This window comes from Erythranthe guttata, chromosome 12, assembly GCF_056151865.1.
Source record: "Erythranthe guttata isolate IM_541 chromosome 12, IM_541, whole genome shotgun sequence".
Classification (NCBI taxonomy): Eukaryota; Viridiplantae; Streptophyta; class Magnoliopsida; order Lamiales; family Phrymaceae; genus Erythranthe; species Erythranthe guttata.
In genome coordinates this window covers 989,393-1,013,057 of record NC_142544.1, presented here as the reverse complement: position 1 = coordinate 1,013,057, position 23,665 = coordinate 989,393, and the positions used below count along the sequence as shown (strand labels likewise).

Here is a 23,665-nt window from a genome sequence, read left to right as displayed (position 1 = left end):
ATGTTCTATTTTTTAAGTAGGGAGATTATCCTCGTTCCTTGAGATGGGATGTGCATCCCCTTGGGGATGTTCTATTTTTTGAGTAGGGAGATTATCCTCGTTCCTTGAGATGGGATGTGCACCCCTCTTGGGGATGTTCTATTTTTTAAGTAGGGAGATTATCCTCGTTCCTTGAGATGGGATGTGCATCCACTTGGGGATGTTCTATTTTTTGAGTAGGGAGATTATCCTCGTTCCTTGAGATGGGATGTGCACCCCCTTGGGGATGTTCTATTTTTTGAGTGGGGAGATTATCCTCATTCCTTGAGATGGGATGTGTACCCCCTTGGGGATGTTCTATTTTTTTAGTATGGAGATTATCCTCGTTCCTTGAGATGGGATGTGCACCCCCTTGGGGATGAAAGGTCAGTGGATGTACCACCCTTGAGATGAGATGCCCAACTTTAGCATGGGATAGCCCCCCATTTAGGATGAGGCGGTCACGAACCACTGGGGTGAGATGCCCCACCTTGGCGATATATGGTGCCACTGATTCAGTGGCAGCACGAGTTGAATCTTCCGTGATCATACGCTGAAGGTCTTCTTCGGTTATCTGAACCGTTCGAGAAGTAAGTAGAAATTGATCATGTTGGGGACCCAGTGGGGCCTCACGAGGAGGAGCGTTGGCTCCTGCTATGACGAATGAAATGTTTTGGGGGCGATGTGAACCCCCAGGGAGTCGATAACCCTTGGCGAACGAAATATTTTGGGAGCAGATGTAAGCCCCCCAGGGAGTCGATAACCCTTGGCGAACGAAATATTTTGGAGGCGATGTAAGCCCCCGGGGAGTCGATAACCCTTGGCGAACGAAATATTTTGGGGGCGATGTAAGCCCCTAGGGAGTCAATAACCCTTGGCGAGCGAAATATTTTGGGGGCAGATGTAAGCCCCCAGGGAGTCGATAACCCTTGGCGAGCGAAATATTTTGGGGGCGGATGTAAGCCCCCAGGGAGTCGATAACCCTTGGCGAGCGAAATATTTTGGGGGCATATGTAAGCCCCCAGGGAGTCGACGGCGGTGGTGCCATAGGTGGCTCCACATGTGGAGCAGGTGCTGATATCGCGTTGGGAGCATTTGCTCCCATCGTGCCGATATATTAGGTCACGGCCTCTATGGCAGCGCGAGTTGAAGTTTCTGCTATCATGCGTTGAAGCGCATCCTCGGTTATTTGAACCATTCGAGGAGCAGGGAGCGGTGGATCGGCGAGTGGTTGGTCCCCAAGGGGGATCACCTGAACCTCGCGAGGCGGATCCATGGGATGTGGAGGAGGTGGCAAGCCAGAGCCTCCACGAGGTGGGAGGTCGTTTGCTGTGTCCTTTTCTCTCCGAGCAGACACCTCAGGAGGATCTTGTTGGCTACGTGATCTGGTTTGCATCGTTCCCACAGACGGCGCCAAAATGATGATGCTAATTACTTAGATCACCTGGAGTGGTGTAGAAAATAAACTGGGAGAGCAAAGCAGATCAGTAACTTGACAACTTGATGATCCTGAGGTACCTGCGAAATGAACACACGTGAACTACGCCGGGGGTTGATCCGGCGGAAACCCCTCCGACGCTCAAGTCAGACGTGCTGATCATAGAAATAGTCCAGAGAATACGTATTGTAGTATTGCTCAGTTAATAGGACGTACCTTAATAAAATGAGTAAAACCTCTATTTATATGTCGTTTATTGGGTTGGGTTTGCTTTGTTGGGCCCAGGCCTTACTTGAAGGTGTTTGGGCCTCGGTGATATTAGTCTTCGATATTGGGCTCGTAGGCCAGTAGGTAAAGAAATTGTAGGCCCATTGGGTTGGCCCAATTAGGCATATCAATATTAATACCAAATGATACATTTTAATAACAACTTAACCTTTTGATTGAGATGGTCATTGAACCGAATAAATGGTTCAATCCTTGTGCAAAAATAAAAATGAACCTTGAAACTAGAATAAAAAATGAAACATTGGTGCTCCTGAGAGTTTTGTATGGCTGGAAAGATTAGCCATAATTAACTGAATAATTGAGCATCATTTAATGTTTCGTACACACAATAACTTCTCGGTCGACTCGAAAATATTATATTATGGTTTATCTTGCCTTATTAAGGAATTTTTTTAATTAGACCTTCTATGCTCAAAAGCACAATTAGATTTATTTAAATTATTTAAATCTTATGTTGGCAACAAAATGAGAACGTAGTAATATGCAGTAGTTTAGACATTAGACACAAGGGGTGGTGGCGCAGTTGGCTAGCGCGTAGGTCTCATAGCTACTGAGTGATCCTGAGGTCGAGAGTTCGAGCCTCTCTCACCCCAATTTCATTTTTTTCAGCCAACCAATTTCATTTTGCTAATATTATCAAACGTGCCCCTTTTTTTCCAGAAGTTCTTCAATCAAGTCCTTTACTTTTAATGATTTAATTTTAGTTCCTCGTTCTTTTCTATGTTAGTGGGCACACTTAATTTTTATTTTCATTTTTAATATCAATCAAATTAAATGATGGATATGTTAAATTCTGTAAATGAGTCATGCATCCATGAATGAATAAATAAATAAATAAATAAATAAATAAATAAATAAATAAATAAATAAATAAATCAAACATATAGATTTTTAAGAATTAATATTAATCCAAATAAAATGAAATATGCAAAATTCGTTTTTAGCCCATTCTTTTATCAATTATTTGCTCTTTGCTCCAACAAATAGAATCATATATCATTTAATTTGTGTCCGAACAAATGCAATAGTAAAAAAATAAAAGAATCTTTTGATTCCTTATGATCTCAAACATTTCACCCCCCCTAATTTATTAATTCATATATATATAATCTCCTTAGCAATTTCTTGCCATCTGTTAGAGAGAGAAAGAGAGAACAATCAACAATGAACAATCTAATTTCCATCAATTTAATATATTTTTTCTTCTATCTAATTATTACAGTGATCATCTCATCAGCTCCGATGATCAAAACAACCGCCGCCGTGGAACCCGCCTGCAAGACCCACTGCGGTCCGCTGGAAATCAAATACCCCTTCGGCACCGGCCACGGCTGCGGCTCCCCGCGCTTCCACCCCTACGTCACCTGCTCCTCCGCCGCCGGCAGCGGCGGTGAAGGAGAGCTCCGCCTCACCACACACACGGGATCGTACCAAATAACCTCAATATCCTACTCCGACTCAGTTCTGACCGTCGCGCCGCCGTGCATGTCAAACTGCACATCCATGCAGCCTTCTCCGGCCAACTTCGGGCTGGACTGGGCCGGCCCGTTTCAGCTCGGGCCGTCAACTTTCATCCTTTTAGCATGCTCGCCGGAAACCTACTCCATAACCGTGAAGGGTAACCCCATATGCGACCCTTCTTCGCTCTACCTCTGCGCGGATATTTACACCTGCCCCGGCGTGGTGGCGCTCGGCCTGCCGCTGTTTCCTCCGACGAACACCTGCTGCGTGTACTCGCCGGCGAATCTTGGCCCGGAGGACGAACTGGATCTGGAGGCGTTGGGCTGCGAGGGGTACAGTTCGGTGGTGGCGCTGGGAGATTCTCCCACCGATCCGGCGCGGTGGCGATACGGGGTGGCGCTGAAGTATACGTTGGGGGGGCTGGATGGGTACGACGTTGCCCCCAGCTGCCGCGGATGCGAACAGAGCGGTGGGGTGTGTGGGTACGCGCCGCCGCGTAACTCTTTTGTGTGCGTGTGTGGGAAGTACGGGAATACGACGACGGATTGCTATAGCTACAACTGGATTTACACGAGTTCGTCGGTTCTATCAAGTGGTGAGAATTTCTATTTATGATTTCCATTGTCACATGTACGTGTCTGTTGAATGACCGTCTCAACGAAAAGCTTAAACTGTCAGTGAAATGTATCATTTAGTATTAATATTTTCAACGGTGTGTATATATATATATATATATTACGGAATTAAACACACTTAATTGCTTGGTGATATATGTATATTTGATTAGTGCAGATATATTTTAATTATTTGCTTTGGCATGCAGGATCTATATGGCAAGGAATTTTGGCAGCTGTTTCAATTTTCTTGATCCTAAATTGAGGAGAGAGAAAGGAGAGAGAGAGAGAGATGAATAAAAGTTCTTTGTTTGGCCATCTCGAGAGAGGAATAAAGTAGAGAAGAATATGATTCTTGTATAAGCATATATGATATATTGATATATATCTTGTAGAAGGTTGTTTCGAGGTTTAGAATCTCTTGATGTGTAAAACAGTCTTTTTCATTCTTAGTTTTTGTTATGAATATTAATCTTATATATTTAAATGTTAAATACATCAACAATCCGTTGTAGTCTAGTTGGTCAGGATACTCGGCTCTCACCCGAGAGACCCGGGTTCAAGTCCCGGCAACGGAATTATACTTTTTTTTTACTTGCAGTTTTTTAGACAATAAGAAATTCGACCTATAAATTATTGAAAGAAAAAAGGAATAAACAAATCACTCCACCTTACTTTTAACTTTTAAGCTCCACCGATCATTAATTTTTTGAACTTATATATATATTTGAATAGTTATGCAATTTATTACGGAAAATTAATTGGACTTGCTTTTACTATGATCCATCAATTAAGAATTTAAGATTAGAGCATAAGGTTCGAAATTCAATCCTGCCAGTTCTACATTTTCTTGTTTTTTTAGCATGATTTAGTTAAGTAAAAAAGCATAATTCCCACGTTTTACAGTTGACAAGTCTCATAATTAGGAGTTCCAAAAAAGTCGAATATTGAAATTTCAAAAATTAAAATGAAAAAAGTGTAAAATAATTAAAAAAATTAAAATTGGATCAAATTAACTCGGTAACATCTAAAAAAAGTTTTTTTTTCATGTATAATATATTAAATTTGACATATAACATTGATATTATAAATGCAATTTCGAAGAAGAACCGGAATTTCTGAAACTATTTTTCTAAATTAAAATTGAACAAAAATTCGAAATATCATATTGATGATGCTAAAATATAGCTCACCTAGGGTGGTGTAGAAAATGAACTGGGAGAGCAAAGCAGATCAGTAGCTTGACAACTTGATGATCCTGAGGTACCTGCGATCATAGAACACATGAACTAATCCGGGGGTTGATCCGGCGGAAACCCCTCCGACGCTCAAGTCAGACGTGCTGATAGTAGAAATAGTCCAGAGAATACGTATTGTAGTATTGCTCAGTTAATAGGACGTACCTTAAGGAATGAATTCAAACCTTTATTTATAGCTTAGTTGAGATTGTCGGGCCCAAACCTTACTTGAAGGTGATTGGGCCTCGGTGATAGTGGTCTTCGATATTGGACTCGTGGCCTAGTAGGTAAGTAATTTGTAGGCCCATTGGCCGTTGGCCCAATTATGCATATCACATATCTACTTCAATTACGATGTAAAAAGATCGGGAATCGGAACATCCAAAATTCAGATTGAAAAATATCTTTCAAATAGTATTAATTATTTTTTAAAACTAAAATAAGCTCAATTGAAAAATATTAATTTTTTTTTTTTGCGAAAAATAAAAATAAAATAAAAATTAATTTAGAAATTAGGTAGAAACATGACAAAAGAATGGCCCAATAGCACCAAGAAAATTAAATTCCTTTACAAGTCCAAAGTAGTAACAGATTACACATAGAAAGAGGAAGTCTGCTCTTTTGTCACAAGCTACACGCACTACTACGAATCAAACACACGCTTTCATACCTCCTAAACGCCATTACAGTAGCTTCTCTCTCCTCTCTCTCATCTCTCTCTCTCTCTCTCTCTCTCTCTCTCTCTCTCTCTCTCTCTTGAATTCTGTTCTCCAGATTTTTCACTCAACTACTGTAAGTTTACTTCAAGACCCTTTTCTCTTTGATCCTTCACTCAGGTTCGTTCCATGATTCCATACTTAATTTCTTTATAGAACGAGTTTCGCTCATATATATATACATATACATAGTTCATACACATGCATAAAGAAGAGAGATAAATAAAAATAAATTCTGCTTTAATTTTTTGTGGGCTCTTGTAAAAATGTGATTAACAGGGTTTTTTTTGTTAATGTTTTTATGTTGTTGTTCTTGAATTTGATGAGGTGGGAATTTGGTTAATGGTTTTGTTTTTTTGGTAAAGATTCGTTTTTTATGTGAGCGAGAACTGATTTTGGGCATTTGTGATTATTTTATAGCACTTTGGAAGTTGAATAGGCGATTTATGAATTTGCAGGCAAATCTCTTTAAGGCCTCGTTTGGTTGCCGAGATAAGATTAGTCAAGATAAAATCAAATAATCTAATGAAATCCAATTATATTATTCGACCTTCGATGATGATAACAAAATTTTTGCGGGTCGACCCGACAAGTTATTGGGATACCAAACATCAAACAAAGTCCTATTATTTAGTTAATCATGGCTAATCTCCCCAACCAAACGAGGCCTAATTGTATGTTTATTGAAGTCGATTTTTTTTTTACTATACCGTGTTGTAATTTCTTGAAAATTTCTGCGTTTTTAGGATGAACACAGACTGGTGGCTGTATTGGTTGTATTTAATTTAACGAAAATTTTCCGATTATTTGACAGAATCTCAATTCGTCGGTGAAAATTTGTATGTGGGTACTAAATTGCTAAATATAATGGAGATGAATCTGTTTATTGGATTTGTAACGTTGGTGTATTTATCTTCTTTTGTGTCCCCTGATGCACAAGGTATTATTCCTATTTCATTTTTCGATTCATTCGACAAGTTGATGCATAAATAGTATCTAGTTTTTTGTTTTGTCGAATATGAGCTTTGATTCTTTGTTCCCAATTACTTAGACAAGAAATTCAAAGCAAAATACAAACTAAAGTTAGCTAATTTTTTTACTTCGAAGGTTACATATAATCAAGAAATTTCGACTTTTATTGGTTTTAGACAATTTTTGTGTCTCGACATTTCATATAAAATATAAAAACACAACTTATATAAAATATAAGTGAAATTTAGAAATAAGTGAAAAGTGCTATATTCGATCCGATTTGATTATTTATCCTTTACGTGTTTCGTTTATTTCACTATGTTTATTTGCGTTTATAGGAAATGCGCTATATTCTTTGAGAACTTCACTCGGTGCTTCGACCAATCAGCTGACAGATTGGAATCCGGATATCGTTAACCCTTGCACTTGGTCCAAAATTACATGCGACACTAATAACAATGTAATTACAGTGTACGTAAAAATATCTTATAAGTTACATACAATAATTGTGCTCTAAAAATTGTTTTCTTTCACATTTGAATTATTACTTATATATATATATTGGTCAAATACCAGGGCAATATCTGATATGGGATTTTCCGGAACATTGTCGCCGAGAATCGGGATTTTGAAGACGCTGAATATACTGTACGGTATATTATTTAAAAAAAAGTTGATATTTGAATTTTTGTTTCCGGAAGATTCGAGAAACTTCGTTTATGTCTCTTAATTATGTGATTCAGCCAATTGCAAGGAAATGGAATAACCGGGGAGATACCTCAAGAGTTTGGAAATTTGACCAGCTTGACCATGTTGAATCTCGAAAATAATCATTTAACTGGAGAAATACCTTCTTCGTTGGGCTCCCTCAAGCGGCTCTCCTTTTTGTAAGTACTCGATTTTCCATTTTGATTTTTAAATATATATTATATATTTTTTTAATGCAATTGTTTTATACGAGCAGGATTTTGAATGAAAATAATCTATCTGGATCAATTCCAGAATCACTTTCGAGTCTTTCGAACTTGTCGGAGATGTAAGTGACACACATTCATGTATAACTTAGTCCATCGACGAAAAGTCTCGAGTTTTTATATATTCACATTTCACACGTTTAATTCGAATTTTTTTTTTGTCTTTCTGAAAAAGTGAAACTTGTTTTTGCAGCCAGCTTGCGAATAATCGACTAAGTGGAGAGATACCTCCGCAGTTATTTTCTATTTCCAGTCATAAGTATGTACTCATTCTTAATCAATATATATATATATATATATATATATATATATATATTCCATGAATTGAACTTTTAGTTGCTTCGTTTCAGTTTTACAGGGAACCAATTGAATTGTGGCATCAATTTTTCTCACCCATGTGCTTCTCAAGAAATAGGTAATTCGTAATTTTTTTTTTTAAATTTATTAATTTTTTTGAAGACATTAGTTTTAACTTTTAATCGATGCAGTTCGTACAAGAAGAAAATCGAAGACTGGCATGATAGTGGGAATTGTGGTTGCTTCCTTATTTATTCTTCTTCTCGGATATTCTCTCGTTTTTCTTTTGTGGCGGCGTCGGAATCGAAACGAAGTTTTTGTTGATGTTGCAGGTTTGTTTCGATTATAATTTATAGTAAAAAGTATAAAAAACAACACATCACACTCTTAGTATATTTTACTACTTAATTAATCACCCTTTTCTTGATTTTTGAATTGCGATTTTTTTCAGGTGAAGTTGACCGGAGGATCGAATTCGGTCAACTGAAGAGATTTTCTTGGAGAGAATTGCAGATTTGTACGAGCAATTTCGACGAGAAAAATGTACTCGGGCAAGGAGGATTTGGGAAGGTGTATAAAGGAGTTCTTGGGGATAACACTAGAGTTGCGGTCAAACGTTTGACCGATTACGAGAGTCCAGGTGGAGATACTGCGTTCCAACGTGAGGTGGAAATGATAAGTGTGGCTGTTCATAGGAATCTTTTACGACTCATCGGCTTTTGCACTACTCCGACCGAACGCCTTTTGGTTTACCCTTTTATGGAAAACTTGAGTGTCGCCTCTCGTTTGCGAGGTATGTTACCTTAACTACTACATTGATACTTAGTTAGGGATGGAAATAGAACGGATCAGATTGGAATTAGCATTTTCAAAAAAAAAAAAAAATCGGAAGTGTGAAATTAATTCTGACTTTGTTAAAAAAATGAGAAATCGTAAATCGAGATTCGGAAATTGAAATTAAAAAATTGAATCCAAAATCGCAAAATCTGGGATCGAAATCGGTGGATTTCGGGAAATTCCAATCTTTTAGTCACTGAAAATACAAAATATTTTAACAATATTGATTTCATAAATGTACTTTCCCAAAAAAAAAAATGCAATTGTTGGAAATTAAAACTCGGATCGGAAATCAAAATCTCATTTAAAAATTTCAATTTCGATCCAAAGATAAATCATGATTCAGAATTCGGAATGAAAATACTTATTCCAAAATCGGAAATTTTCGGATCAAAATCGGAGGAATTTAGAAAATTTAAATTTTTTAGTAACCTAAAATATAAAATATATAATAGTATTGATATTATAATATCTAAACAGAGCTCAAACCTGGTGAACCCGTTCTAAATTGGGCAACGAGAAAACAGGTGGCACTCGGTACATCGCGTGGACTAGAGTACCTCCACGAACACTGTAACCCTAAAATCATCCACCGAGACGTAAAAGCAGCAAATGTGTTGCTCGATGAAGATTTCGAAGCCGTTGTGGGTGATTTCGGTTTGGCGAAATTGGTCGATGTTAGAAGAACTAATGTGACAACTCAAGTGAGGGGTACAATGGGCCACATTGCTCCCGAATATTTGTCCACCGGAAAATCTTCGGAAAAAACGGATGTGTTTGGCTATGGGGTTATGCTGTTAGAGCTTGTAACGGGTCAAAGGGCGATTGACTTTTCGAGATTGGAGGATGAAGACGATGTTTTGCTTCTTGACCATGTAAGCTATATCTATCATCACATATATGTTTTGGTACATTGCTTTTTGACTTAAAGAATTTTGTTGAGAGTTTATTGCATTCAGTAGCCCTGTGTTATGTCGAATTGCAAGAAAACTCCTCAATTATTAATATTAGTAAAACTTCCCCCTAAGGTGCATTTTTTTAGCATACAACCCCCTAATATATGGTGAGTTTTTATGGGTAGTTTCCTAAAAAAAATTGAATTAGAGGATGTTTGCATTCAGTACCCCTGTTTTATATCGAATTGCTAAAATATTCCTGAGTTATTAATATAATAAAAACCCGCCTATGATGCATTTTTTTACACACACACAACCCCCCATTTTAGGGGTAGTTTGCAAAAAAAAATAAAAAATTAATCATGTAATACTTCATTTTATCTAATGTGGAGGATTTTATGCGATGCATTTTTTCACGTTTTTTACCGTTTTTCAATATTAGATTATTATCGGAACCCATGTGTAATAAATTAAATGACGTTTTTGAAGGTGAAGAAGCTGCAAAGGGAGAAAAAACTGGACGAAATAGTGGACCCCAACTTAAGTAGAAACTATGATATCCAAGAAGTGGAGATGATGATCCAGGTGGCACTTCTCTGCACTCAATCTTCTCCCGAAGACCGTCCTAAAATGTCCGAGGTTGTCCGAATGCTGGAGGGAGAAGGTCTTACTGAGAGGTGGCAATTATGGCAGCATGTCGAAATTACGAGAATGCAAGAATACGATCGGTTACAAAGAAGATTTGATTGGGGCGAAAATTCGATTTACAATCAGGATGCTATCGAGCTCTCTGGGGGGCGATAAGGTAACTTTGACCAACCCCTTTTTTTTTTTAAATTCTCCTTGTAATTAATTGGTCATTATGACAAAATGAGTTCTTGGTCGAATCGAACCTCTCGAAATTAAACACAAAGTTGAGTATAGAAAATTGACAGTAAATATAAAATGATTTTTTTCGTATATGTTGCCATTTGTCCCCCCCCCCCCTCTCTCTCTCTCACACACACTCACACACTCACACACACATGATATATATATATATATATATATATATATATATATATATATATATATATATATATATATATATATATATATATATATATATATATATATATATATATATAGAATTATTTTGTTTCTATCTCTATCGCATAGTGCCAAGTTCGATCACATGCAATTCTTGATGAACATGAATGAAACTGACACATAGTTAACCATTTCCTTTGTTTCTTTTCGCCTTCGTGCAGACTGCATGCCGCAGTAATCGATCACCGATGTTGTCTCGACTTAGACAACATCATTTTAGATACACACCAAACATTATATTTAGAATGTCGTCTTCACAATAACTTCTTTCAATCCTTTTCCTCTATATATCCTCCTCTTTCTTGATCAACTCTTTCCATAAACAAAAAAAATGTCTTCGACTACTATTATAAGCTTCCTTTTTCTTCTAGCCGTAGCCCTTTTCTTTCTGAAAATAAAGAAAAAACCCGTCACCGGAAATAAGCTTCCACCGGGCCCACCAAAGCTTCCGATCATAGGCAATCTTCACCAACTAGGGAAATTACCCCACCAAAGCCTCGCGAATCTCTCCCATAAATACGGGCCCGCTATGCTCTTACATCTCGGTAGTATACCAACCTTAGTTATTTCATCAGCCGATTTTGCAAAACAAGTCCTCAAAGAACAAGATATTAGCTTTTGTAGCCGGCCAAGATCACCGGGACCGAATAGGATTTTCTACGGTTTGTCCGATGTGGCTTTCTCACCGTACGGCGATTTTTGGCGGAATACGCGCAAAATATTCGTTTCCCATCTCCTGAATTCAAAGAGGGCCGATTCTTTTTCCACTTCAAGGGAGAAAGAAATTGGTAATTTAATCGATTATCTATCTGCGGCGTCGCCTAACCCGATAAATCTTGATGAAAAGATTTACGACCTAGTCGATGGAGTTATTGGCACGGTTGCATTTGGTAGGAGATATAGAGCGAAGCAATTCGAGGGACAAGTGTTGAAAGATGTTATGGATGAAGCTATGCGTATGTTGGATAGCTTCTCGGGGGAGGATTTTTTTCCTCTAGTCGGTCGGATTGCGGATTTTTTGACGGGGCACAAAGCGAGGCTCGATAATTGCTTTCGTAAACTCGATGGATATTTAGAGACGGTGCTTGATGAACATTACAATCTTGAAAGTACGCGGAAAGGCGACGATGAGGAAGAAGACCTAGTCGACTCCTTGATTAGGTTGTCGAATCAAGAAAATGGCCTAATGAATCCATTGAGCAAGGAGCAAATCAAGGCTATGTTAATGGTAAATAATCTAACATTTAACATAGGGTTTATTGCATTCAACACCCTTGTATTTTCTCTAACTGTTAAAAGACCTCATATGATTCTTAATTTTTGGCTAACTACCCCTAAAAAGTAAAAAACACACTATTTAGGGGGTTGGGTGCTGAAAAAAAGTATTATAAGGGGGTTTTGCGAATAAAATAACATGGAGAGTTTTTAGCAATTCGATACAACACAGGGGTACTAAATAAACTCTTCTTTTTTATTTATTTATTTTTTATTTTTTATTTTTTTTATTAATTAACCATTTCCTTTTCTTTTTCAAGAACACATTTCTTGGAGGAGTAGGCACAAGTTCAATAGTAATAGTGTGGGCAATGTGTGAACTCATGAGAAAACCATCAATAATGCATAAAGTACAACAAGAAATAAGATCCAATCTTGGAGCAAAGCCAAAAGTTGAAGCTAATGATCTTAGTAAGTTCACATACTTGAAAATGATAGTAAAAGAAACCCTAAGGTTCCATCCACCGGTACCCCTTTTGATCCCCCGAGAAACCACGCGCACGTGTCAAATACGCGACGAAAAGAGCGGCGAAATTTACGATGTCCACCCCAAGACAAGAGTTTTGGTCAACGCTTGGGCGATAGGGAGAGACGGAAGCTTCTGGAAGAATCCTGACGAGTTCGATCCCGAGAGGTTCGACAAAAACGAAGTCGATTATAGGGGGCAGCATTTCGAGTTCGTGCCGTTTGGTGGCGGTAGGAGAATCTGTCCTGGCATTAGCAATTCTATTGCCACTATAGAGTTGACTTTGGCCAATCTCTTGTGTTGGTTTGACTGGAGAGTGGCTGATGGTGTGAGTGTGGAAGATGTTGCTGGCTTGGAAGAAGAGGGAGGAGTTACTGTGCACAAGAAAACACACCTCACTCTTGTGCCTATCAAATATACTTGGAAGTGAAAAACGTCGTCGTTTTGGGGGGATTTGGTAGTATTTGAATAATTTTTTTTTATTTGAATAAATTTCAGGTGTATAATTATTAGTCTCTGCGTCTTATATTTTATGTTTTAATTTAAAATGGTCTAGTATTAAAGTTTGTTTGTTGTCTATTGCAAATTTAAATTATGCAAAAAGTATAGTTAATAATTTTATTTCCAAAATGTAAAAAAAAGTAATATTTAAATTGATATAATTTATTTCGTGCACATATAAATTATTTGTGTCAGATTAAGTTTTTCGTTACTTTTGCGTGAAGTGCTGCAACAGTTCGTGAAACAGTTTGTAAAACTGAAATAAACGAGACACAAATTTAATGTGGTTCGGATACAATTGTACCCTACATCCACGGGGACCTGCAAATAAAATTTACTAATTTTTAGTTTTACGAATACAATAGTAGGACTTAATCAAAATACAAAGACTCCCTCTTTGTTGACGCCGTTCTTGTATACTACGCTGAATTATAAATCTTCAATTTGCAGCACGTCCCTTGCTGATAGAATAAGCCCCTCTCCCGAAGAACCGATCTTCTTTTTATATAGAATAAGCAAACTTGTGATACTCCTTGAATCTTGGTGTCTTCACCACAAAGCCTTGAAGCCGGTATATTTTCTATGAAAATCACGTATCACGATGAAACAATAAAAACGAGAGCCAAGAATATTTTCTCTGTATATTTTCTGCTCCCTTATTTATACGTCATGTGAGAACCTGTAAGAGTCTAATAATTAAGAGACGTATAAGAATCACAAAGGATATTTAATAATGAGATAATGCCTTATCACAAGATTTTCAATATAGAATCCAATTTTGGTTCTAACAATAAGAGACCTGCACTAATGACAAATTAAAAGGATTAAAAGCTACAAGGACTCTTCCCTTCTTTAGCTCACGGTATATGCAAACTTGTGGCACAAGTTTTATTTAATTCTCGTATAATTAGAATCCAAGGGATTCTAACATAAATTATATTTAATTGGGGGCGTATGCATATTATTATTTATATATCATATACAAAATTTCTATCATCGAAATTTCTTACAAAATATATCCAAAACGTTTTGTATGAATATCTGACCAGATTTAAAATATTGATATTTTAACTGTGGAATGTACCTCGAAAATTCATGGAGCCATCAAAGGTTAATTAAGTAGTATAAAATGGGCAACATTTTATTTGTAAACTTACCAACCAAACATGTAAATAATTAAACTAATTATACCACACCTATAGTATTGACTACACGGAAAATATAAACTATCTAGTAATTTCTTCGCTTCTTCAGATTCTTCTTCTCCGTCTTCTTCGAAAACATCTTCTTCGAAATATTCAGCCAGTAAGTGGGGTGGCACGTGTGAGTTCATCTCTTCCCATTCGTCGATATCAAAGCAATATTCGTTACAATCGGCTCGGGACATGGCTAAAGCTTCTAGCGAAACTAACGACGACATTCTTTATAATTTGGAACCTCTAAAATAAAACTATAAAAAAAAGTAGGGAAAAGTATCTTTACTTAATAAAAGTTTGCTTTTTCTAAAATAAAACTATAAAAAAAAGTAGGGAAAAGTATCTTTACTTAATAAAAGTTTGCTTTTTTTCTTGAGAGTAGTTTGCATGGGTGTGCCGTCAATATATATATACTTGAGTTCTGCTGAAAATTCAAAGTGACTGTATTCAACTATGACTACATTAACAAACAAGTTGACATGTACATTAGCATTATTACGATTGTTATTTATTTAGGATTGCTCGTTATATAATTAGATTATGATTGTAATTATTTATTGTATATACAAGTTATTATATTCTTATTGGAACAGGATATTGGTGTTTTCTTATCGATAATATTCTAGATATTTAGTTTAATATGTACTATTTTTCTTATTAAACATAAATTGAAAAATAAATTAATTCAAATCCGTACAGAGACGTCTGCAAAACACATCTCTTTTTTCATGTGACGTAGTATTTCAGACGAATCTTCGTATAAATTTGGGTAATTACAAACACCGTTTCAATTATATATGAATCTTCTTACACGTGCATCCTTGCGGTGTTAAATTTAGTGTAATCTTCTAGATTAAGTGGAATATTCTCCAGTTTGTACCCGCTTTATCCCGTTCGAGCTCCACATTTTGAAACAAGATGATCATAAGACGTGTCTCTTGTGTTGTAAATATCAGATTGTGGCCGGTGCATCAGAAACTGCATTTTTGCACAAAACGAGTACCAATTAGAGAACGTTCTACGAAATCTAAAAGATTATGTTGAATTTGACACGATAAAGGTGGACGTATTAGAAGATTCATAGTGAAGGAGATTGCTTGTAATTACTCAACAAGAAGGATTTTTTTTTCGTAATTTGACTTTATCTGAGGAGTAATCGTAACTTACCCCATAATTTTATCAAAAAACATTAAATGTCAGCAAATTTCCCGTGACCCCTCTTTCTCTCTACAATGTATATTGACATTCTTCAACATATATAAGTTGAAGTTTCTCTGGTTAATCTTTCATAGTACTAATTTATTTCACATTTTATTTTGGTACCTGTCTTTTTCTTTTTTAATTGCTGCATATTGTACTCGTGACCTTGTAGAACATATCAACACACAATGCAATTGACCATCAAGTAATAAAATAAATTTAGTTATTTAAGCTTAGCAATATATAAACTTCCATTCTTTATTTTCTTTGCTTCTTCTAATAATTAACACATGTTCTTCATTTGACTGCTTTTAAAATGTCCAAGCAATGAAAATTCGTACTTGAATTCAATATACTCTGCATCATGTCAATAGAAGAAAACATAGTCAACACGTTGACCGTCACATGAATATTTTGCTAATTAAAATCTTTTTTATTCAAATTAAAATCAAAGTTGATGATAATATGCCAACTTGTATCTATATATATTGCACCCTTGCCAGTTGCCACCCTATTCCATACATCAAACAAATTTTAAATTTTGGTATAACATCACTTGTTATATAAATAAAATCCCTTTTTATTGAAAAATTACTTTTTCTTGCATTTCAGAATTTTAAGCCCTTTTTTATTTTTATTTTGCCAAAAAGCAAAATGTCGGTTTCGTTAGAAGCACTAGCCATGTCCGGAGCTAACTATCTTGAAGTAGGCTTCGATATAAATGAATGGGAACAGATGGAATCGGAGGTACCACCCCATTTATTTAGCCGATGAAGAAGAAGAAAACGTAGAAGAAGAGAAGAAGAAAATCGAACGGAAAAAAGTCGATCAAGAATATTCCGGTAGGTCCTTATTTTGTAGTAGTTATAATACGGAGGATTGTTATGGTTATGAAGGTGGAAGCCATCGAGAGAGTATGATTGAAAATCGGTACTTTCTAAAATCAAACGCTTGGAGTTTTATGAATCGAACGAATGTTTGTAAGCCGTTAAGCCGAAATATGATGATTAAATCGGCATTAGTATGTTTTGTATTGATGGAAAAATGTCGGAAAACTTCGATCACCGGCAAATTTTTCATGCAGATAGTTATTGAGATGATACATTATTGCACGTGAGATAAAAGTATGTAGCCATATAAATTGTAATTCGTTTCATATGAGGTTCTGTAAATTTGAAAATGAAAGTTGTAATTTTGGTCCTCTATGTTGGCTTGCTTAAAGATTTAGTCCTTTAAATTGTCATATTTAAGTTTTACATGCAATAACTTTGCACATTTAACCTTTTTGGTCCTAACACACGCATGAATTTAATTCAAGGTTGTAAAAAGCGGTAATCGGGTCCGAGTCGGTCAGGTACCGACTCACGATTAATCGGTGCGGCGGTGATTAATCAGTGATAAATCGGAAATAAATCGGTTTTTAAAATTTAATATAATATATTTGTAGATATTATTTATAAATACTCAAAACATAGATAAAAAAATATTTAAACATAGTTATATCTCCATCATGTATATATTCTAATAATATAATAAAAGTTTAATAATAATAAGATCATAATACATAAATATCCTTATAAAATGTAAATTGCAAAGCAATTTTTTTTGAATTTACATACATTATTGGCATACATCATTAGTTCTTTAACAATAATAATTAACATAAACAAAATAAAGCATAAACTCCTTTTTTTTTTTATTAAAATCCCAACTTTTATTTTGATTTATAAAAATTAAAAAAAAAAAAAAAAAAAAAAACTAAAACCGATTTTTGACCGATTTTTTGCCGATTTTTGCCACCGAAGTTTGACCCGCTTCAAAGGTTTGACCGCCTCGGACCGCCTCAGACCGCCTCAGACCGCCTCGGACCACCTCAAACCGCCTCACAGGCAAAAAACCGATTTTTCAAACCTTTACACTAAAATCGTAAAGGTTTTGGACCGCCTCGGCCGAGTCGACCGATTAATCGGCCGCCTCGGCCGATTTTTAGAACACTGATTTAATTATATGTACGCTTAAAAGTTATAAATACTCCTTTAACTTAGTTTATAAACACACATGATCAATACTCTTATTGAAACTAAAACATCGAAACGGGCAAAACAAATTTGTTTGGGAGTCAAAGTGCAAAACAAATCTGATAATCATAGTCTAAAGTATTATTAGAAAAAAAAACTAGAAAGGCAATTTAGGATAATAGACTACAGACATTCAACAAGGGCACAACTTGGTTTTGATGTCATTGTCGGGCCAACAGGTGGCGAGCAATGCAATGTGAATGAAACGAATGACCGCACCGCGGTAGCACCGTTATTTGTGCTCCGATTGACACTGAACCGTGAATAATCGTTCCGATTTCAATCTCCTATATATTTTTCATTAATATATGTATATCTCAAATCTTAAGAAATAAAGATAAAAGTTCGATTTGTTACATTGATCAAATTTTCAGTTTTAAAATCCGATCCCGTGCATCGCACATGAAGAAAATGCGAGTAATCTTATATATAAAAGAAAGAAACGCTGGGCAACCCTAAGAAACCCTAATGACATTTTTGTAATTATTTATTTTCTATTTTTTTTACTAATTTTTTAATTATATTTTCAACAATTATCAAAATTGACACTGAACCGTGAATAATCTTTCCGATTTCAATCTCCTATTTTTCATTAATATATGTATATCTCAAATCTTAAGAAATAAAGATAAAAATTCGATTTTTAATTTTAAATTGATCAAATTTTCACTTTTAAAATCCGATCCCGTGCATCGCACGGGAAGAAATTGCTAGTAATCTTATATATAAAAGAAAGAAACGCTTGGTAACCCTAAAAAACAATGCACGGGAAGAAATTGCTAGTAATCTTATATATAAAAGAAAGAAACGCTTGGTAACCCTAAAAAACTCTAATGGTATTTCTGTAATTATTTATTTTTTACTATTTTTTCTCTACTAATTTCTAACTATAATTTTAATTTTAACAACTATCAAAATTAAAACTAAACCGTGAAGATACCTACCCTAGTGGTACTTCATTAATTATTTATTTCTAATATTTTTTGTTTACTAATTGTCTAACAATAATTTTCAACAATTATCAACCTCTTATTTTCATCAATATATCACAAATCTTAAGAGGTAAAAATAGAAATTCGATTTGTTAAATCTTAATGTATTTATTTGGATTATAAATCTTAATATGTAAGATTTAAAAAAACCTAATATAGTCCACTACTATGTTAGTGGACTATATTTTCTTATTACGTATTAAATAAATTCTTCTTTTTTCACTTGTGAAATAATATCCCGTGCAACGTACGGGAAAAAAATGCTGGTGGTAATAATGATAATAATAATTAAAAAAAAAGTCTCCCAAATAACGGTAACCTATTGTATTGTACGGAAAATATAAACTAAACTATGTAGTAATTTCTTCACTTGTTCATCTTTATGCTCTTCCTCTTCCTCTTCCTCTTCTTCTTCTTCGAATACGTCTTCTTCAAAAACTTATTCTTCGAAATATTCAGCCAGTAAATGAGGTGGCACGTGTGAGTTCATCTCTTCCCATTCGTCAATATCAAAGCCAAATTCGTTACAATCAGCTCCGGACATGGCTAAAGCTTCTAGCGAAACTAACAACGACATTCTTTATAATTTGCAAACCATCTTTAGGTATCAGTTATTATATAATTTGCAAACTATCTTTAGGTATCAGTTATTATATTCTTGTATGGGTGTGCCGTGGGTATATATATATATATATATATATATATATATATATATATATATATATATATATATATATATATACTTGAGTTCCGCCGAATCTTCAAACTGACATTAACAAACAAAATTATTTATTTTATATGTAATTAAGTTATTGTATTCTTATTGGAATAGGATACTGGTGTTTTCTTATTGATGATAGGATTCTATATATTTAGTTTAATTTATACTATTTTTCTTATTAAACATAAATTGAAAAATAAATTACTTCAAATCCCTACAGAGACGTCAGCAAAACACATCTCTTTTTCATGTGACGTAGTATTTCAGACGAATCTATATATAATTTTCGGTTATTACAACAATCCTCTCGACTATAAATCTTTTTGCACTTCTATCCTTGCGGTGTAAAATTTAGTGGAATCTTCTAGATTAAGTGGCATATTCTCAAGTTTGTACTCGTTTTACCCCATTCGAGTTCGACATTTTGAAACAGGAGGATGATCATAAGACACGTCTCTTGTCTTGTAAATATCATATTGTGGCCGGTGCATCAGAAACTGCATTTTTCCACAAAACGAGTACCAACTAGAGAACGTTCCACGAAATCTAGAAGATTATGTCGAATTTAACACGATAAGGGTGAACGTCTTAGAAGATTCATAATTGAGGCGATTGCTTGTAATTACCCAAACAAGAGGAATTTTTTTTTTCGTAATTTAAATTTATCTCAGAAGTGACCGTAATTTACCCTATAATTTTATCAAAAAACATTAAATGTCAGCAAATTTCCCGTGACCCCTCTTTCTCTCTACAATGTATATTGACAGTCTTGTTCAACATATATAAGTTGAAGTTTCTCTCGTTAATCTTTCATACTACTAATTTATTTCACATGTTATTTTCGTACTTGTCTTTTTCTTTTTTAATTGCTGCATATTGTACTCGTGACCTTGTAGAACATAATGCAATTCGACCATCAAGTAATAAATTAAATTTAGTTATTTAACCTTAGCTATATATATATACTTCCATTCTTTATTTTTCAAATATGCTTCATTTTGTCTAATGTAGAGGATTTTATACGAGGCACTTCTTCACGTTTTTTTACACACACAACCCCCGTTTTTAGGGGTAGTTTGCAAAAAAAAAAAGAAAAAAAAATTAATCATAGAATGCTTCATTTTATATGTGGAGGATTTTATGCGATGCACTTCACGTTTTTTTTGCCGTTTTTCAATATTAGATTATTATCGGAACCCGTGTGTAATAAATTAAATAATGTTTTTGAAGGTGAAGAAGCTGCAAAGGGAGAAAAAACTGGACGAAATAGTGGACCCCAACTTAAGTAGAAACTCCGATATCCAAGAAGTGGAGATGATGATCCAGGTGGCACTTCTCTGCACTCAATCTTCGCCCGAAGACCGTCCTAAAATGTCCGAGGTTGTCCGAATGCTGGAGGGAGAAGGTCTTACTGAGAGGTGGCAATTATGGCAGCATGTCGAAATTACGAGAATGCAAGAATATGATCGGTTACAAAGAAGATTCGACTGGGGCGAAAATTCCGTTTACAATCAGGATGCTATCGAGCTCTCCGGGGGGCGATAAGGTAACTTTGACCAACCCTTTTTTTTTCTTTTTAATATTCTCCTTGTAACTAATTGATCATTATGACAAAAAAAAGTCGAACCTCTCGAAATTAAACACAAAGTTGAGTATAGAAAAATTGACAGTAAAATAAAATGATTTTTTTCGTATATGTTGCCATTTGCCTCTCTCTCTCTCTCTCTCTCTCTCTCTCCTCTCTCTCTCTCTCTCTCTCTCTCTCTCACACACACACACACACACATGATATATATATATATATATATATATATATATATATATATATATATATATATATATATATATAGAAATATTTTGTAATTGTTTTGTTTAATTTCTATCTAATCGCATAGTGCCAAGTTCCATTGTTTCTTTTCGCCTTCGTGCAGACTGCATGCCGCAGTAATCACCGATGTTGTCTCAACTTAGACAACATCATTTTAGATATACACCAAACATTATATTTAGAATGTTGTCTTCACAATAACTTTCTTTCAATCCTTTTCCTTTATATATCCTCCTCTTTCTTGATCAACTCTTTCCATAAACAAAAAAATGTCTTCGACTACCATTATAAGCTTCCTTTTTCTTCTAGCCGTAGCCCTTTTCTTTCTGAAAATAAAGAAAAAATCCGTCACCGGGAGTAAGCTTCCACCGGGCCCACCGAAGCTTCCGATCATAGGCAATCTTCACCAACTAGGGAAATTGCCCCACCAAAGCCTCTCGAATCTCTCCCATAAATACGGGCCCGCTATGCTCTTACATCTCGGTAGTATACCAACTTTAGTTATTTCATCCGCTGATTTTGCAAAACAAGTCCTTAAAGAACAAGATATTAGCTTTTGTAGCCGGCCAAGATCACCGGGGCCGAATAGGATTTTCTACGGTTTGTCCGATGTGGCTTTCTCACCGTACGGTGATTTTTGGCGGAATACGCGCAAAATATTCGTTTCCCATCTCCTGAATTCAAAGAGGGCCGATTCTTTTTCCACTTCAAGGGAGAAAGAAATCGGTAATTTAATCGATTATTTATCCGCGGCGTCGCCAAATCCGATAAATCTCGATGAGAAGATTTATGACTTGGTCGATGGAGTTATTGGCACGGTTGCATTTGGTAGGAGATATAGAGGGAAGCAATTCGAGGGACAAGTGTTGAAAGATGTTATGGATGAAGCTATGCGTATGTTGGATAGCTTCTCCGGGGAGGATTTTTTTCCTCTGGTCGGTCGGATTGCCGATTTTTTGACGGGGCACAAAGCGAGGCTCGATAATTGCTTTCGTAAACTCGATGGATATTTAGAGACGGTGCTCGATGAACATTACAATCTTGAGAGTACGCAGAAAGGCGACGATGATGAAGAAGACCTAGTCGACGCCTTGATTAGGTTGTCGAATCAAGAAAATGGCCTAATGAATCCATTGAGCAAGGAGCAAATCAAGGCTATGTTAATGGTAAATAATCTAACGTTTAACATAGGCTTTATTGCATTCAACTCCCCTGTATTTTCTCTAAATGTTAAAATACCTCATATGATTCATTTGTTTTGGCGAACTACCCCTAAAAAGTAAAAACACGCTATTTAGGTCGTTGCGTGCTTAAAAAAAGTATTATAAGGGGGTTTTTGCGAATAAAATAACATGGAGAGTTTTAGCAGTTCGATACAACACAGGAGTACTAAATGCAATAAATTCTTTTTTTTTTTTTTTTTGATTTTTTTATTAACCATTTTTTTTTTGTTTTTCAAGAACACATTTCTTGGAGGAGTAGGCACAAGTTCAATAGTAATAGTGTGGGCAATGTGTGAACTCATGAGAAAACCATCAATAATGCATAAAGTACAACAAGAAATAAGATCCAATCTTGGAGCAAAGCCAAAAGTTGAAGCAAATGATCTTAGTAAGTTCACATACTTGAAAATGATAGTAAAAGAGACCCTAAGGCTCCATCCACCGGTACCCCTTCTGATCCCCCGAGAAACCACGCGCACGTGTCAAATACGCGACGAAAAGAGCGGCAAAATTTACGATGTCCACCCCAAGACAAGGGTTTTGGTCAATGCTTGGGCGATCGGGAGAGACGGAAACTTCTGGAAGAACCCTGACGAGTTCGATCCCGAGAGGTTCGATAAAAACGACGTCGATTATAGGGGGCAGCATTTCGAGTTCGTGCCGTTTGGTGGCGGTAGGAGAATCTGTCCTGGCATTAGCAATTCTATTGCCACTATAGAGTTGACTTTGGCCAATCTCTTGTGTTGGTTTGACTGGAGAGTGGCTCATGGTGTGAGTGTGGAAGATGTTGCTGGTTTGGAAGAAGAGGGAGGAGTTACTGTTCACAAGAAAACACACCTCACTCTTGTGCCTATCAAATATATTTGGAAGTGAAAACGTCGTCGTTTGGGGGGATTTGGTAGTATTTGAATAATTTTTTTTTATTTGAATAAATTTCAGGTGTATAATTATTAGTCTCTGCGTCTTATATTTTATGTTTTAATTTAAAATGGTCTAGTATTAAAGTTTGTTTGTTGTCTATTGCAAATTTAAATTATGCAAAAAGTATAGTTAATAATTTTATTTCCAAAATGTAAAAAAAAGTAATATTTAAATTGATATAATTTATTTCGTGCACATATAAATTATTTGTGTCAGATTAAGTTTTTCGTTACTTTTGCGTGAAGTGCTGCAACAGTTCGTGAAACAGTTTGTAAAACTGAAATAAACGAGACACAAATTTAATGTGGTTCGGATACAACTGTACCCTACATCCACGGGGACCTGCAAATAAAATTTACTAATTTTTAGTTTTACGAATACAATAGTAGGACTTAATCAAAATACAAAGACTCCCTCTTTGTTGAC

The 23,665-nt window shown here is 35.6% G+C and overlaps 4 protein-coding genes, 2 non-coding genes and 1 pseudogene across 14 annotated transcripts; all 7 read left to right on the top strand.

Moving 5' to 3' along the window:
• Nucleotides 1-2,252: 2,252 nt before the first annotated feature.
• Nucleotides 2,253-2,337, top strand: TRNAM-CAU (transfer RNA methionine (anticodon CAU)). The gene is given in 2 exon segments: nucleotides 2,253-2,290; nucleotides 2,302-2,337. It is a non-coding gene; the product is annotated as a tRNA-Met (tRNA).
• A 484-nt stretch (nucleotides 2,338-2,821) lies between these two features.
• On the top strand, nucleotides 2,822-4,321 carry LOC105972901 (Putative membrane lipoprotein). Its single transcript, XM_012997883.2, has 2 exons — nucleotides 2,822-3,800; nucleotides 4,029-4,321. The coding sequence occupies exons 1-2, from the start codon at nucleotides 2,909-2,911 to the stop codon at nucleotides 4,082-4,084; spliced, it is 948 nt and encodes a 315-aa protein (XP_012853337.2). The 5' UTR covers nucleotides 2,822-2,908; the 3' UTR covers nucleotides 4,085-4,321.
• A 3-nt stretch (nucleotides 4,322-4,324) lies between these two features.
• On the top strand, nucleotides 4,325-4,397 carry TRNAE-CUC (transfer RNA glutamic acid (anticodon CUC)). Its single transcript has one exon. It is a non-coding gene; the product is annotated as a tRNA-Glu (tRNA).
• A 1,211-nt stretch (nucleotides 4,398-5,608) lies between these two features.
• Nucleotides 5,609-10,709, top strand: LOC105972974 (putative LRR receptor-like serine/threonine-protein kinase At5g10290). Of its 9 annotated transcripts, none has more exons than XM_012997961.2 (12): nucleotides 5,630-5,893; nucleotides 6,588-6,713; nucleotides 7,084-7,216; nucleotides 7,322-7,393; nucleotides 7,489-7,632; nucleotides 7,710-7,781; nucleotides 7,913-7,978; nucleotides 8,070-8,134; nucleotides 8,208-8,348; nucleotides 8,468-8,809; nucleotides 9,334-9,728; nucleotides 10,239-10,709. In XM_012997961.2, the coding sequence occupies exons 2-12, from the start codon at nucleotides 6,641-6,643 to the stop codon at nucleotides 10,551-10,553; spliced, it is 1,818 nt and encodes a 605-aa protein (XP_012853415.2). In that variant the 5' UTR covers nucleotides 5,630-5,893; nucleotides 6,588-6,640; the 3' UTR covers nucleotides 10,554-10,709. The 9 variants fall into 9 exon arrangements, with proteins under 9 accessions (XP_088682269.1, XP_012853415.2, XP_088682267.1 ...); XM_088826141.1 differs by having other exon boundaries at nucleotides 5,632-5,893; nucleotides 7,084-7,205; XM_088826140.1 differs by having other exon boundaries at nucleotides 5,681-5,849.
• Nucleotides 10,414-13,256, top strand: LOC105972976 (4-hydroxyphenylacetaldehyde oxime monooxygenase). The gene is made up of 3 exons (XM_012997964.2): nucleotides 10,414-10,554; nucleotides 11,000-12,066; nucleotides 12,374-13,256. Exons 2-3 carry the CDS (start codon nucleotides 11,170-11,172, stop codon nucleotides 13,007-13,009), a joined length of 1,533 nt encoding a protein of 510 aa, XP_012853418.2. The 5' UTR covers nucleotides 10,414-10,554; nucleotides 11,000-11,169; the 3' UTR covers nucleotides 13,010-13,256.
• Nucleotides 13,257-16,130: 2,874 nt separating this feature from the next.
• LOC148766166 (LRR receptor kinase SERK2 pseudogene) lies at nucleotides 16,131-20,812 on the top strand (annotated as a pseudogene).
• A 452-nt stretch (nucleotides 20,813-21,264) lies between these two features.
• LOC148766165 (4-hydroxyphenylacetaldehyde oxime monooxygenase-like) lies at nucleotides 21,265-23,336 on the top strand. The gene is made up of 2 exons (XM_088826147.1): nucleotides 21,265-22,261; nucleotides 22,556-23,336. Exons 1-2 carry the CDS (start codon nucleotides 21,365-21,367, stop codon nucleotides 23,189-23,191), a joined length of 1,533 nt encoding a protein of 510 aa, XP_088682273.1. The 5' UTR covers nucleotides 21,265-21,364; the 3' UTR covers nucleotides 23,192-23,336.
• Nucleotides 23,337-23,665: the final 329 nt, after the last annotated feature.

Bases quoted from the DNA above. Each gene is read 5' to 3' on its own strand.
- LOC105972901 (XM_012997883.2), top strand. From the start codon at position 2,909: ATGAACAATCTAATTTCCATCAATTTAATATATTTTTTCTTCTATCTA. The intron at 3,801-4,028 runs GTGAGAATTTCT...TTTGGCATGCAG, and splicing joins TTCGTCGGTTCTATCAAGTG to GATCTATATGGCAAGGAATT.
- LOC105972974 (XM_012997961.2), top strand. From the start codon at position 6,641: ATGGAGATGAATCTGTTTATTGGATTTGTAACGTTGGTGTATTTATCT. The intron at 7,633-7,709 runs GTAAGTACTCGA...TTATACGAGCAG, and splicing joins CTCAAGCGGCTCTCCTTTTT to GATTTTGAATGAAAATAATC. The intron at 9,729-10,238 runs GTAAGCTATATC...ACGTTTTTGAAG, and splicing joins ATGTTTTGCTTCTTGACCAT to GTGAAGAAGCTGCAAAGGGA.
- LOC105972976 (XM_012997964.2), top strand. From the start codon at position 11,170: ATGTCTTCGACTACTATTATAAGCTTCCTTTTTCTTCTAGCCGTAGCC. The intron at 12,067-12,373 runs GTAAATAATCTA...TTCTTTTTCAAG, and splicing joins AAATCAAGGCTATGTTAATG to AACACATTTCTTGGAGGAGT.
- LOC148766165 (XM_088826147.1), top strand. From the start codon at position 21,365: ATGTCTTCGACTACCATTATAAGCTTCCTTTTTCTTCTAGCCGTAGCC. The intron at 22,262-22,555 runs GTAAATAATCTA...TTGTTTTTCAAG, and splicing joins AAATCAAGGCTATGTTAATG to AACACATTTCTTGGAGGAGT.